The 16,393-nt window shown below is 37.4% G+C and overlaps 2 protein-coding genes across 4 annotated transcripts in view; one reads left to right on the top strand and one right to left on the bottom strand.

Annotated features, from left to right (window-relative positions):
• Window positions 1-12,840, bottom strand: kcnj19b (potassium inwardly rectifying channel subfamily J member 19b). Its single transcript, XM_052612131.1, has 3 exons — window positions 12,688-12,840; window positions 5,828-6,044; window positions 1-632 (listed from the first exon to the last, which is right to left on the bottom strand). Exons 1-3 carry the CDS (start codon window positions 12,838-12,840, stop codon window positions 1-3), a joined length of 1,002 nt encoding a protein of 333 aa, XP_052468091.1.
• Window positions 12,707-16,393, top strand: part of znf281b (zinc finger protein 281b) — a 15,689-nt gene continuing 12,002 nt past the window's right edge. For 2 of the 3 annotated variants that reach the window (XM_052612213.1, XM_052612214.1), the window contains exon 1: window positions 12,707-12,908. In XM_052612213.1, coding sequence (XP_052468173.1) covers window positions 12,845-12,908 — 64 coding nt within the window. In that variant the 5' untranslated portion in view covers window positions 12,707-12,844. Of the gene's footprint in view, window positions 12,909-14,367; window positions 14,536-16,393 lie in introns of those variants that run through there. The other variant, XM_052612215.1, reaches the window with a different exon arrangement.

Below are 16,393 nucleotides of genomic sequence, written 5' to 3' on the forward strand. Positions count from 1 at the left end.
TCAGTGGTCTGCATTCATTCTGCGTAATTTTGGGGGGAGGTTGTCCTCTGGTCGGGCACTGGATGCAGGCAATGGATTAAGGCTTGGCCCTGGGACCGGAGCAGGTATTGGGATCAGTCTGTGATGCTCCAGTTCTCCTGCCGACTGGGTGTGGGCCTCTGAACCCAGCTTTAGAAGTTTGAGCTGGAGATGATTTTCCACATCTGCTTGACCGACAAGGGACCCGAGCACCCTGAGGGGCAGGTCACCTGTGCTCGATGCCTTTTCTGGTGCCTGCGAGCTTCCAGTTTTGAGGACTTCTTTTCCATTCTTGGAGCTCATACGCTGGAACTTACTGGGTAATCTGGACATGGATTCATCGGTGTGAGGAACCCCATCTAAAGAAAAGATGCGCTCTCTGCGACTATGATCGCCAGGCAACGTGGGCGACAGTACAGGACCAGGGGAGGGCAGGGAGGACTTTTCATCTTGCTCTTTCACACTGTATGGAGGAGTAGGCACCTCAAACGTGTTGTGAAACTGAGAGTAGTCCACCCTGAAGAATCCCTCCTCCAGCGACATGACAGGTAGGAAGCGGTGACCCCACAAAACTTCATCCTCTGTGTAGGAAGTTCGAGCCTGGCATGTCATGCCTAAAACGTAAGCCATAGATTAATGTTAGAAAGAAAAGAAAGACAATATATGAATATAATACAAGCTGTTGAACAAGGAAATAAATGTAAAGACCTTCCAAAGTCAGAATCCTTGATGCTTGATGAAATTCAAGATTTTTTTAATAAAAATGTTTATGAATCATTTTATTATTTTTATGTAGTAATTGAAATATTTTATATATATGTGCCCCATGTCAACAAGCTTGGCCCCGACTCGGGACCACCTAAATTTGGAATCGTATCACACTAAAGAGTTTTGGGTGCAAGGCGCAGTTTGACCTGTGTGTTCGCTGACTGCCACAGAGCCAGAGATGTTTTTTTTTTCTTTTGTTTGTTTTTTATACAGTGCTGCGTATTTAAACCAATCATTCAGATAAGTCATCCCTGAAATGCTGTTGTTGTTTTTTTTTTTTTTTTTTTTTTTTTTTTTAGTGTGCTTTCTGCTGATTATGGTGAATTCTTTCATCTGAAATGGCAAAGTGCAGATGTCTGCACGAGTGTAAGTAAGATATTCATTTCAAAGTGTAAACAGCTTCAGTGATTTAATGGGAGTTTTTGAGAGTGCTTGAACTCTGGCTAGAATGAAGTTAGTGATAATGTTTTTGATAATGTGAATTTTCTTTCCTCTCTTTCTGTACCATGAAAGTGTTATAATTAGTAACTTACAATGTTTTAATTAAATTCACATTAAATACAAAATCAGTCTTATTAAAAATATTTTATGGCATTACACCCATATCTGGTACTTAAGTAAAATGACATTTTTTTTTTTTTTTGTGTAGTTAATAGATTATACTATTATGCTACTTTGCCCATTGCCCATCATAGATCAACTAAAATAATCTATAAAGGTGCTAAATGCATTTACTTGCACATATTTTAGAATCAAGATATTTTATGATATAGTTAACACGTTTGGGAATATTTCGAATAAAAACGAAAACATGAATAAAACATAGACCTATATCATTTATACAGTACAGTACATTTATACAGTACTTGTCATGTGATACACATCGTGGCTGATGTGTACCACATGACAAGCATGATGAGGCCTCCCTCCCCCCTTCACTCATGCCCCCACAAAAATAATCAGTGCATGACTCCCCGACACTACAATACAAAATTATTTGTCAGATAAATGAAACATGATGAAACATTCATTATTACAGCTTACTTCTAGATATTGTAGTGATACATGACATGGTGAAAACTGACGTAATAAATAATATTTCAATAAGATTAAAATGAATTTTAAAACTGTGCCCCTTAAAAGCGCAAAAGCCCATGCCTGCCTCATCTCTATCTCATCAAGGCACGAAGGAAATAACAGGTATGCAATGTCGAAGTTATATTGTCAGTTAAGACATGAAGTTAGCAAAAAGGCAGTTCATGCTGCCTTAAAACTGTGCATGTATCTAAGTATTTGTTATATATGAGTCACATTTAAGAACATGTCTCTCAGAACGGTCTCCCTCATCGAACACACCCAATTCAACTTGTCAGCTCATAAGTACAGACTTTAAGACCTGAAGTGGGTCAGAAATTGGGAAAAAACATGCATGTCAGATCCATTTCATGTTCAGCAGTACCAGCTCTTAAAGTAATAGCAGCTAAAAAACCTAATAACCCAGCTGCTGTGATGCCTGTTAATCAAACAACAAAAGAAGAAGAATAATATATATATATATATATATATATATATATATATATATATATATATATATATATATATATATATATATATATATATATATAGCTTTTAGAATTAATCTATATTTAATTGAACATTTATTGTTTGATAATTTTATTCAACTTCTATATATTTTCTACTTGCTGAAGGGCACATGTAGCTAAATATAACATTTATTATAAATGGTTTATGTGAAAATTGTTTTAAGTTCACATAAACTAGAAGTTATTTTTAGTGTTTTTAGTTATTTTTACTCGCATATGCGACTAAATCTTCGCTCAGGCGACAAAATTATGTCTATTAGCCAATGACTAATAAATTCTCAGATTTTACTCGCCAGTGTGTGAGTTGGAGGCTAAGTATAAATTAGCACACATATATTTTCACTCGCTAAACACTCTCTGACTTGGCGAGAGTTTGACTTTCCATCAACTGATCTTGATATTTTTCAGTTCATCTGAATGGATGCAAAAGTGCACCTATTTGACTTACTGTAAACTCTAGTGTGAAGGTGTGCACCCTGCTGTCACTTTCTCTCAAACACACAAGTGGGTATAACTGCAGACCGGAAATCTCCAAAATGGGGCGGGGTCTCTTTTTGCAAAGACTTTCACCATTGGCTGTGGCTTCAGTCAATTGTTACTGACTTACATTTCAAAATAAAACTTTAGAAATTAAACTGTTTCTAGTTAATCTAAAATAAAATTTGCTATAGAAATAAATATTCTCTTTTAGAGTAGAGGCCAAAGCTTGTGGCCAGTGATGTTTGGACCTAAGTTTGAACCTCTGCATCATGATGTAAACGGGAATCACTCAGGAGCCGTCCCAGAGGAGGGGAAAGATTTTACTCTATCTTTTTATTCCAAGCAACAGGGCCATCCCGGAACACGAAATTCACAGGCTAGTAGGGGTTGTGATGCTGGGTGTAACTAAAATGGTGTCATTGTGCATTGAGTCTCATATCACATAATCTTATCAATTTTTTATTTCCTGAACTGAAACTTTCTTTACCACACTATTTAGCGCCAATCCTGCAATTCAGTCAATTTCACTGGTTAAAGGTATTGTTCACCCAAAAATCAAAATTATGTCATTAATAATTCCAAACCAGGAAGACCTCCATTTATCTGAACGAGTCATTATCTGGCTCGGCTTGGTGTTCATCTTCAGTTCTCTCTTCGCAGCAGTTCAGTCAGTGTACTGATTGAGTAAATGAATTACTCCGGGATATTGGTTTGTTTGAACTCAGAGTGAGTGTCAGCCACATTAAAAAAGTTAACAGCTTAAGTCATTTGTGGATTAATGCATATTGGAGATGTGAACCGTTTAAAATGATTCAGTTCGATTTGGTGAACTGGTTCAAAAAGATCCGGTTACATCGAATGATTCATTCACGAACCGGATATGACAAACTGCTTTGTTTTGAACTCTCTCTCACAACAGACACGGAAGAGAAGACAATGCTGAATAAAGTTGTAGTTTTTGCTATTTTTGGACCAAAATGTATTTTCGATGCTTCAAAGTATTCTAACTGACTCTCTTTAGACCAGGGTTGCCAGGTTTTCACAACAAATCCTGGCCAATTGCTTGTTAAAACTAGTCCAAAACTATCCCAATCGCGTTTCCGGGAGGTTCCCCGATAAAAATTGCTTCCCGGGGTTAAAATATACATTTTTGGAAGGGTTTCCCTGGTAAAATTTGCATTTTAGGGGCTAAATATCACGTTATTGGGTTATCGGGGTTGCTTCAAACCGCGGACATGAAAAACAATCGCAGACTTAGCAACACTGGTTCAGGTGGAGTGGCAGTTACTACACAGAGCCGTAGTCTACCGACAACTAACACAAAATCGTTTTCAAAATCGACAAAGAATCGCCTGCGATTTTAACATCGATTCTGTGTAGATTGTCAGTGAATTACTGACTGGTGTAGTAAATGCCAACCGGTGTTGCCAAGTCTGTGGTTGTTTTTCATGTCCGCAGGTCAAAGCGACCCCAATACAAATAATGTGATATTTATCCCCTAAAATGCAAATTTTACCAAGGCAACCATGCTAAAAAAACGTATATTTTAACCCGGGATGCAATTTTTTATCGGAGACCCTTCTGGAAGCGCGATTGGGCTAATTTTGGACTAGTTTTGAGAAGCAACTGGGCAGGATTTGTTGTGAAAACCTGGCAACCCTGATCTGAACGCACGTGCTAGAGATATACTTCTAATTACAGGAGCATCTTTACTGATGAGATGTGCATGAAAATCGCATTCGATTTTTTGCACAGCCCTAATGGACAGTATACCATAAACACAGTTTCAATGGAGGGACTGAGAGGGACTGAGAGAAGATAAATGGAGGTCTTACTGGTTTGGAACGACATGAGGGTGAGTTATTAATGACATAATTTAGATTTTTGGGTGAACTATCCCTTTAAGGTAAGGTGAGGGGTAGGTTTAAGGGTTAGCATTTTTTGTTGCATAGTTTAGGAAACACTTTAACTGACACAACCAAAAAAACTTCAGAATCAGTTGTGGGGTGGAGTTTGCACTGAAGTGGATTGGGGGAAAAATTTTGCATAAGTGCCATGTGCCTGTCTCTCAATGGGAGGAAGCCACGCCCTATTTTGGAGCTCCCACCCCATTTTGGAGTTCTCGCCCCTATTTGGAGATCTCCGGTCTGCAGTTATACCCTTCTCCACACACACACACACACACACACACGCACGCACACACGCACGCACGCACACACACGCAGAGAGAGAGCGAGAGAGAGAGAGAGAGAATAGATGCGCTATATGTAAGCAATATTCTTTTTTGTATTTTCTTGTCAAAATAACAGTGTTCCTTTGGAATTCCTTATCTTTAAGAACTGCCGGGTTTTCCGGTAGTGGATGGAGCTAATGCACATTAGACAATCTCACCTATTGTCGTCCCTGTTTTGATTTCAGCAAATCAGTTCGAGCGAATGCACACATCCTGACTATTATTCATTAATCCAGCAGCTCATTAATCCTTAGTGCTTATTATAGTGCTCTTATTAGTATTATTCATATCAGTATTATCTTATAAGTGTTTTTGTAAAATTGTTCACATTACTCCACATAGTCCACATATACTCACTAACAAATAAAAAAACATATTTGACAGATGAAAAAAAAAATTCCTGCAGGGTGTTTCCCGGAACAAAAACTTATAATATAGGATATAATCTGATTGAGAAAATATGTTGTCATTGCATTATTAATAAGGTTATTGCCATTTTACATGCATAATCTTCTTGAAAAGTGAAAAAAAGAAAGAAAGAAAAATGAGCTTGTTAACCAGAGGTAACATTGTGGGGTTAAGCAGACCAAGCCAAAAGAATTTGAGGATATAGTTCCTTCTCAACACTTCTCCCTTCCCTCTCTCTTTTTTATTTTTATCTATTTATTTATTTTTTGCATTTTTTTAAATGTATTAACAATTTGAGATAATGTACAATACTGACCTGTAGTTTCCACAATGCCTTCTAGGATGACGACGATCTCAAACTGTTCATTCATGAGGGAGCGCTGAGACAGGTCGAAAAAGGGGCTATTGGAATTGATCTCATGACATATTGTGAGAGGTGAGACAAGAAAGAGTTGGTCAGCACCCGTTCCAAATCCCACATCCAATTCCCGCTGATCCAGCGGTAGAAACTCTCCCTCAGGGGTTTGACGAGACTAAAGCAAACACAGGGTGAGATAAGCGATTAAGGCAAATCCATCATTTCTCTTTCATAAACTAGAATTTGTAATACTAGTTTTAATCTCAAAATACACCTCAGAGGATTTTTCAGAGAAAGATCTGTAGTGCTCAGGGGTGAACTAAAAATTAATTGTGCTGATAGTAATATTTATTTGCACACACTGCCTGTGCTGTTGTAGTGCTGGATTCACTTAAGCAATTATGGAAATAAGGTAACGGCACAAACACGCCCCAGAAAAGCAGTACTGAGCAAAATATGCTTGATACAATTGCCCAGACCCTTAAGGATGATTCTGAGTGTTAGGTTGTGCAGGATGTAGCAAACTACTGTCTAGCATACATTACTGGGATTGTATTGCATCTACAATCCAGGTACCTGAATCGCACATTATCTTGTTAAAAACATCTTAAATCAGCCTAAGATAACTGACATGTATTAACTGGTCTCTTAAAATGGTCAGATTGGTATATATCCCTTATGCGTTGTTGGGGACTTTTTGTCCACTAGGGGATAAAGTTGAGTCTTATTTTGATATTTTTCAAAAACTTAACGGTACACTCTGGGCAAATTCACTACCCTTTTGTTATGTTTGTGGATGAAACATCCACTAAATTAAACTGCTGTAAAATTAAATTGAAAATGACATATTTGCAATTTAAAAAGTGATTGTGGACTGGAATTTTTTTTGCATGTCAAAGATTAGTAACAAGATTGGCTTTGATGCATTGTTAGTTTTTGTGCAGAATTAGATTAACATTTTTTCTCCGTAATTTGTTGTTGGTGGCTGTTTTTGCCCCATTGACTTCCATTATAACGGCATTTTTTGATTGCAAAGCCATGACACCATATAATCATGCATTCTTGAATTTGTTATTTTTACAGTTGATCACAGGTGGGACCGTTAACCCTTTAGATAGGCCTGTGCAAAAAAAGGCTGTTTCTGGCTTGTATATGGAGTTATATGGAGTATTACAGCAAATTATAGTGTTTGTGTGTGTGAGAGAGAGAGAGAAAGAGAGGGTGTGACAGAGACCTTTGTGCACTTACCTTGATGTATCTAAAAAAAATCAAAATATGCACCTCAGCTCTCAGGAGTAAACAATAAATAATGAAGTATGTTCATGAACCTGCTGCATTTTGATGGTGAAAAGTACAGATGGTCTATGTGTGAAATGCTTGTCTTTTCTTGATGGTAAAGCCAGTTTAAAACTTGAAAATCCTGTAAAAATTTTACTTTGCATCAAATTTATGAACATAATGTATTATGAACCAAAATGTAATAACAACTTAAAATAAGCTGCAGCTCGCTGGAGGGGTCAAGCTGCATAATCATTTCTAAAACTTCAGTACAAGTCAAGCCCTTTCTCGTGTTGCTTGCTGCTCTTCTCAACATAAAATGACCAGCACGATGGCATGCAAGTGTTTAAATCCACATACTTTGCTTTTGTTTAGTCTATACTTATCACCACCATCAAAAGGCAGCAGGTGCATAAATACACTTTTGTTTACTCCATGTAGTTCTGAGAGCTGAGGTGTACAATTAGATTTTCTCAAATAAATCAAGGTAAGTGTGCAAAGGTCTCTCTCACACACTCTCTCTATCTCTCTCTTTCTCACAAACACACACATACACACACAATATAATATGCTGTTATACACCTAGTGATCGACTGTAAAAATAGAGCATCACAGTCCTGCCCACAGCCCGAGAGAGCTTTGGTGCTGGAAGTCAATTTCCCATTCATTTATCCCATTGACTTTCGGAAAAATCTGTATCTAAAGAGTTTTAGAGCATGTCTGAGGATAACCAGCAACAGCTTAACTCATAAGCATATAACATATCATTTCGAGTAAAAAAAATTAAGAGAAAATCCAAAAAAAGTAAAAGGTACAAGACTGTGTACATATTTTCATTTCGAGCGAAGGAACTACTCATCCCATAAACCACCGTGCCTCAATGAATTCGATTGAAGCCACAACCGTGAACGAGCCTTTTAAACGACTTCCAAATCTGACGACGGCCGCGCAAACTTTTTCCTCCAGTGAATTTTATTTTATATAGTGAATGTGCAGTAATAGCAGTTCTTTCAGTATTAATCGTGCAAATAAATAGTTTTATATAGGCATTGTGTATTGATTTTTATATTTATCATTGTGTATTTTATATATTGTGTGCGTGTGTGAAAGTGGTTAACGATAACGTCAACAACATGGTGCAGTGCTTTGTACCTGACTGCAATCACCGCTCAGTCGTCAACATGTTGTTGCCATTACACAAATGTTCAGTAAATGCACAAAAAGGTATGCCTACGATAAATATTGTTTTGACAGTGGCATTATAAAATGCTTGATATGAATCATACCATATGAAGGTTACAGTAGCCTAGCTAAAGTGGACGATAATGCTAACTAACGTTACCAACCTCCCTGCAAAACTCACCAAAACTTTGTAGGTCTTGTCCCTCATCCTGGCCCAAAACCCGAAAGCTGAACCACGTACACGCTACACTCAACTAACGTTAAAGTTACATGACCCTATCTGAAGTGGTTTACACCCCTTTGAACACTTTTGTTTTCCTCCTTGAAAAAAGCCATCATGGCCAAGGACATCACGATTGCACTGATAAGTCTACTGTGCAAAAACGCAACACAGGTTTTTTTTATTTATTTTTTTATCAATGATCTTCAGTCTTCACGGACCTTCGCGGGGTTTAACCAGACGGTTACACGAGTTCCACCTATCAGGTGCATCACTTTGGGATTGTGGTATTGTTCAGGATTGTGGGTAATGAAGTACTTATCCAAGACATTGCGAATAAAAGGCATTTATCTCAAAACAAGGTTAGTGCCCCATGAACCTTTGGCGTTTATATGAGCATATACTGTCGCTTAGTACAGCCGTAGCTGGTTTTAAGTCTACCATGTATGGTTACTTTTTTATGGCTTATACCCCAACTGTCAATGCATAAATTGTATTGAATTTTTACTTCTGGCACCGGCTGTGGGCGGGACTGTGATGCTCTATAACAAATTTTACCTCTTCCCAAAAGGGAAAACCACAAACAATCAAGAATGCATGATTATATGGTGTCATGGCTTTGCAATCAAAAAATGTCATTATAATGGAAGTCAATGGGGCAAAAACTGCTACCAACAACAAATTAGGCAGAAAAATGTTAAATCTAATGCTTCACAAAAACTAAAAATGCATCAAAGCCAATGTTGCTACTAATCTTTGACATGCCCAAGACTGTTATAAAAAGTAAAAAATAAATAAATAAATAAATACAGCCACAATTACTTTTATATTGAAAATAAGTCATTTTGTGTGTTTTCCCCCCAAATCAGTGACATCATTTATGAACTTGGCAAATAAAGAGTTAAAATCTTGGATTTAAAAAAAAAACAAAACATTTGGTAGTTTTGATCAGGACTGAAGCTGATTAACAGATTTATGCAAAAAAAAAATTGAGAAAGAATATGAATCTGACACATTTTTACAGCAGTTTAATTGAGTGGATGTTTTCATCCCGAACATACCGAAAGGGTAGTGAATGTGAACAATGCACAAGGGATATTGGTCAGTTTTAGATTATCTGTGGGCACTTTTCATTTTTAACTCTAACCCCTGATCAGGAGACCATATGGCTCCACAGCTAAACCAGCAAAAAACAGTTTGGCCACGCTGGGAGACCATCTTAAGACTGGCAAATGTCTATAAATAAAATTGTTTAAATACTTTATCAATATTACTTAAAACATTAATCATTAAAAGATAACATCAAAGTGCTATTTTCCTTTTTTAAAATTAAATTTCCATTATGCTTTTATTTATTTATTTTTTTTTTTAATGTAAGTGTATAGTTTAAATCTTATGACTGGTCACAATTTGCAGTAGTGCAACAATAACTTTTAGAACTATAAATATTCCATATAGGTCATGAAATCGAATGTGTAACTGCATTGCTGTTTAGATGAGTTTTAGTTCAAGTAGACTATAATATGACAGTGACAGCTGTGTCCTGTAGTGTGTCAGCTACCCACCCACAGACAGAGGGGTCAAAACTACATGACATATACCTCGTTTTATTATCTAATATGGACAGATGTTTGCATGCATAACAAAATCTTTCAGAGGGCATCTTCAGTCAACAAGCAAAGGTTGTTAATCTACCTTTAAACATAGGATTGTGTTTCCATATTAACATTAGAGATTGGCAGTGAAGTCAGCAGGGTTGGCTGCCTGTGCCGAATGCCACAGATGGTGAACAGACTGAGAGCACCAATCACAGTGGTGTTCCCAAGAAAAGAGTGAGAGTTTTCACAAGTATAGGTGCAGTGCCACTGTCACACACAAATACACAAATGTTCTTATTTTAAAGGAAATTATAAAACACAAGTTCAAAACCTCCAAAGGGGATCACAAGATGTGTCATCTGCCTGTTTGATAAAAGGTAGTGAAGAGACATCTGCTGACAGTCCCTGACTGTTGCTCAAACTAAGTGTGGATTGCACTTCTCACATATTCGTGTTAAACCAAAGCACATCACATATCAGAATGTCATAGTGTACCTTTTGAGATCTGTTTTTTTTTTTTTTTGCTCTGCTTTTGCTTGCAAATGTAATTTTAATATTTAGCTATATATATATATATATATATAAAAATATGAGACAAATATTATCTTTGTTCCTCACAGCTTGTACCCAGCCTGAAGTACCAGGTGACCCAGCCTAAGTGAGATATAGAAATCCCTGCCATTCTAAGCACAAAACTCTAGGGAGGCCATCGTCTTTGAATACAAAAGCCCACATGATTTTCCTTGTAATATCTGTACAAAGAAACCAAGCAGCATGTAGTTTCCAGTTTAGACAGATGAGTGAGGGAGATGGTTTCCCTTGTTTTGTTTTGTTTTGTTTTGTTTTTGTTTTTTGTGAATAGCATGCACCTCAAATAAACGTTTTGGATTTCAATATTGTTAGAGAATCTTAATTTTCTAAATGTCGAACATTATCTTTTTCAGATACTCGTAAGACAGCCTGGGACAGTAAAAACACTTCATAGCATTAGACACTTCTCGGGCTTTAATCATATTAAACAGTAAAGGACAGCAAAAGAGACTGTAAATTTCAAAGGCAGGACAGAGTGCTTACGCTGCAGGCCGTTCTGAGCAATAGATCGGCTGCTGTTTTTTCTAGAGTTCTGAATAGGACAGTAACGAGCAAAGGGCAAAGCAGAAGGGTCGTGCTTCTGAAGTCAACCATCCGTCATCCCGTGCTCACTGCATTGCGCCTACTGTGGTGTGGTGAGAGCCATGTGTCAATTATGCTCTTCTTTTCTCAGAACACAGCCTCCCACCCCAACAGCCGACTTCTGTGTTTCTACTCCTTTCCGCTCTGATCAGTCCCATGTCTTGCATATTTCTTATCACAAATCCTGGAGCTCATTTTCTTTGGCCTTTCCCCATATGTTCTCTCACTCTTATATAATTCTCACTGGGAAAGCACTGGTGACTTCTGCCTTATGAAGACTGTCCAGTGTAAAAAAAAAAAATAATAATAATAATAATAATAATAATACATAAATAAAAAACACGTATGACTTGCATAAACATTTTTTGTCAATTTATCAATAATGTAAATAAATAAATAAATAAATAATAATTCAAGATATTCTTGAAAACAAGATGTAATAGTGTAATGCTATGCTATTAAATGATGCCTAGATATTTTTTTTACTGAGAAACAAACCTAAAATATTCATTAAAATGTTTTATTTTGCTGTTTTCCAGCCCAGATTATTATGTATTTGTATTTTCTGCCATGTATATTATAATTGTTTTGTTTATTTTATTTTTGGTTGTATGCGTTGCATTTAAACCGATTACAGCTGAAAGATGACCTGGGTAGGTGATGTAACTTGAAATAATATATTACATGTATTTGCTTGGACATGGGATTTGCTTGAATTCCTTACAATGGCATGAAATTTTAAACAGTATAGGAACATATTTGTCTGTTCATTTGTCATGCAATGTGACCTTGGACCTTACAAAGTGTTTCTAATCTACCATTTGAATTTTGGAGCTGAACTGATTTGCAGATATAATACTCTGGTCATATTTAAACTCAGGTTCCAATTACTTTGTGACAGTTTACATCGAGCTGAAGGAAATGTACTTTGTCCAAGCATACTCTTACCGCAAGGCTTCCCATGGGAATCCATATAGTCAGGGGAATGTGCCCAATTCATTTATGCACGCCACTGATCTTTGTTCTGAGAGCAAACAAGATCTCTATGCAAATCAAAGACTTGATGAGATCGGTGCAACCAGGCACTGGCCAATTTTACAGTATGGCGAGTTCTGTTTAAAATCAATGCAAGCTCCCCTCCCCATATGTCAAGTGAAGCATCAAAACATCCAACATTCTCTTCATCGAGAGGATCCGTTAACTACGTTCAGAATCAACAACATAAATTTATATATATTTACCCTTAAGCGCTGTAGCCAGATTCGCCTTTGTGCTCCTAAAACCTTTGCGCAAACACACACACAACACACCATCCTCACGGCCTCTACTGACAGTTTAGTAATAATATTTTCAACAGAAAACGCTACCTTGATGAGCTTGCACCTGATCTGCGCCGACACCATGTGGCTATTCCTGAGATTTCCGACCCTAAACATGAGGCAGAGCTTCCCGTCCCGTTGTGAGATGACCGCGTCCTGGCTGAACATGAGGGTCTCTGCGCGTTTCTTGGGCTGAGACATCTTAATGAACATACAGCCGATGAGAAAGGCGTCCACGATCGATCCCAGCAGCGACTGGAACAGGAAAAGTATTATGCCCTCCGGGCACTTCTCCGTTATGTATCGGTACCCGTAGCCTATAGTCGCCTCAGTCTCGATGAAGAACAGGAAAGCGGAGGGAAAGTTGTGAACGTTGGCGACGCACGGCGTGTACGATTCGTCGTGGCCGTGGCCGAGGTCCCCGCGGATGTACGCTATGATCCACCACATAGATGCCATGATGAGCCACGCGACTGTGTACGTTAAAAGGAAAATAAGCAGGTTCCAGCGCCACTTGAGGTCCACGAGCGTGGTGAAGAGGTCGGAGATGTACCTACTGGTCTCACCGCCAAGGTTACCATGCTGGACATTGCAGCGGCCGTTTTTCTCCACGAACCTCTGGCGTTTTCTTTTGGCCGGGGCAGAAAAGGACATAGCCCGGTTGGTGTTAACCACCTGATAGTCTTCGCCGAATTTTCGCCTGATCGTAGACATGATTCGCGAGACCCCAATTGTCAGATAAAATGATGTCTTAAGTTTCGCGCTGGTGTGTATCCACACGTTCGACGTAGAGCTTCATAGATCGACAACTTCACACTCAGCCTTTCAGATAAGATTATTTATGTTACACAAATTATTGAAATGTATGGGTGTGCAAAAAAAAATAAAGTAATTTTGTAAAAAATAAAGCAAGTGCTCGCGTTTCGTTCTCGCAACTTCCCTCAGCTTGGAGATGTGTAGTGTAGATAAACTGCCGACGCGACAACGAATCTGAACTGACGCGCGCTTCTTCTGCCTATAAGATGAGAGAGAGAGAGAAAGAGAGAGAGGTTAAGCAAATGTGCTTGTGTGGGCTCAAATCATTGAGCAGTAGTAGTGTGAGGAGAAAGGGGTCGTTTCTTTTGAGCACATTTGTCTTCTGTAAAATACTAACATTATACTGCCATCTGCTGTGAGGATATATACAGAGGGATATTTAAATAATTACAAAATATGCTACAATAAAACAGACAAAACCAAAAATATGAAAATCTGTATATTTTTGTATTTCTGAAATTTGATTGCAAAACACCATACAAAGGATTTCTGTGAATGAATGGGAATTGGAAAAGTTTGACAATTTATACACCATATTTTGTAAGCTGATGCAAACGATGAAAGTTGGTGATTAAAATAACTAAAATTCTGTAATATATATATATATATATATATATATATATATATATATATATATATATATATATATATATATATATATATATATGATAAATAAAATTTATATTTATTTCAGTAAAATTCAGTTAAATTAGTTAATGTAAGATCGATAGATAGACATATAGACACAGATAGATAGATATACGTGTATATATAGACTGAGTAGAGAATTGCACAGGCTAATAATAATAATAATAATAATAAAAAAAAACGTCCTAGCAATTCTGTAAAGAACTAAATTACACGTCGGACAAAGATGTTCAGATAGGCACAATCTTAATTTGCATAGTGGCCCCCTGCTTGACTACTCCTGCCTGTATCCGTCTGTCTTCTCTTCACGACCCACAATTCCCAGCGTCGCCACAACATGGAAGAGGCCAACGTTTTGGCTGTAAAGTAACTCGAAGAATCGAGCGCCGAGATTCATTCGAAAAGCTACGAATCGACAATGGTCGTGTACAAGTAAGTGGGATTGTGTTTGTGCTATTTATTTAGGCCCGAGCTATTAAAGATGAGGGATTGCGCGCGACTCAAAAGCTCCAAATGAAATCACAGCCGCTCAAGCGAGAGATGCGTTTCAGCGCCGAGCATCATTGTTTCTTCTGCCTGAGACTAATAAGGCGCTTTTAGCAAAAAAATGAATAAATAAATCTACCTTTGCAGGCGTACACATATACCAGTCTCAGTGTGCTCATTACATCGCACTTATCGCCGCATATTCACGGCGGATTGTGTTACTGAGTATGGGCTATAATTAGTGATGTGACGAATGGATGAATGGTCACGATAGATCACACTCGTGTACAGGGCAAGCACGAGAAAGTCGACAAAATTGCAGGAGTGCAGTTATTATCAAAGAAACTACATTTGAAGCGCGAGATTCTCAGTGTATCGGTCTTCATTTGTCATGGGAGCATTATAGCGCTTCGCGTGCGGTGTGGAGATAGGCTGTTAGCAGTAGCTCTTTCATCTACATGCTATTGTTGGCTAGCCCCGTTCGTAACGTAGTTCAATAAAACGCTTAATTTTGGTTGTATTTTAGTTGTATATTTCTTGTATAGTGTATTCTTGCGTGGTTGTGTATACATGTACAAACAAGAGTTTGTTAAAAATCTTATTGAAGTTCTCGTGTGTTATTCTTTCGCTTTAGTTAGCCGTTAGCTGCTAATGGAGTCATTTAGATCGAGATGTGTTTGGTAATTGTGATGAACGAATAGATTAGCCGGGTTTGATTAAACTGGTTACATTTTACACAGTTCAGCTCTGTGAAAGTATTTAATAATATCAACCATGTGACATATATGTATTCGTGTCCCTAAACTTGATATGATTAAAAAAGAAAATAATTTGCATTAAAAGACGGGGGTTATATCAATAAGATTAAGTAGCTATCCATTAACGTTAGCTGATCACAATAGAGAACAATGCTGGGGCACCCACAGAGACTCACAGCTCGGACCGTTTTATTTTCGGAAAAGATAGTAAATCTACATTTTAAAGGTGTTTTAAGTATTTATTTTAGCCATTTCCTTTGTGTTTGCAAAAACGGGTTTAAATTCGTCATTTTTGTCTCTAAACTAATGATGCTAAGGTTTGCTAACTGATCATCAAAGGACCAATCCGGGTCTTAGGGTTGTATTTATTTATTTTAACTTGTGCTTATACCAGTGGGTAACCAAAACTAAAACAATTTATCATTAATTATGGTGGGGTTGACCCGAATTTGGTTGTTATGGTCTCAACACAAGAATCTTCAACATGCTGTTATATTTTAAATGACTCAATATAGAAGGAGAAAATAATACAATTTCCACACTTATGCAATGTCTATTATAAATATTCTTGAGAATTTAGTAAAAACTTTACAAAGACAAAGGGAAAGCTTGTTCTGTTTTATGATTTTGAAACAACACAATGATAGTTCTTAAGTTGCCTATATAATTGGTGGTTTAGTCCGCTTTCATTGCTGCTTCAGTAGTAAGGTAGATCACTAGAATCACTCTGACTTTGGAGAGGTCTGTAATTGCCTTGCACAGCAATTATGACCTTGATTTTTAGAGATATCTGATTACCAATGCAGCATAGTGGAACAATATCTGAATTTGCTTTGTCATGAAAGATGCACTATAATTATAATTGGCCTTAGTTTAAGCTTAATCAAATGATGGCATATCATACACACAATATGCACAATTCCCCAGATCATCAGCTAGGGTGGTGACCTTAATGAAATCAGTTATGTTCATGTATCAGGAATAATTAAGAAAATGAAACATTGCACATTATTACACTAATGCACTTATTTTCACTACACCTATCT

Source organism: Carassius gibelio, chromosome A12 (assembly GCF_023724105.1).
Source record: "Carassius gibelio isolate Cgi1373 ecotype wild population from Czech Republic chromosome A12, carGib1.2-hapl.c, whole genome shotgun sequence".
NCBI lineage: Eukaryota > Metazoa > Chordata > Actinopteri > Cypriniformes > Cyprinidae > Carassius > Carassius gibelio.

What these genes read in the sequence shown, in the direction of transcription:
- kcnj19b (XM_052612131.1), bottom strand. Translation starts at nt 12,840, where the DNA reads ATGTCTCAGCCCAAGAAACGCGCAGAGACCCTCATGTTCAGCCAGGAC. An exon ending in TCAGGTGCAAGCTCATCAAG is followed by an intron (nt 6,045 to 12,687) that starts GTAGCGTTTTCT and finishes TGTTTGCTTTAG; the next exon opens with TCTCGTCAAACCCCTGAGGG. An exon ending in AGGCATTGTGGAAACTACAG is followed by an intron (nt 633 to 5,827) that starts GTCAGTATTGTA and finishes CTTACGTTTTAG; the next exon opens with GCATGACATGCCAGGCTCGA.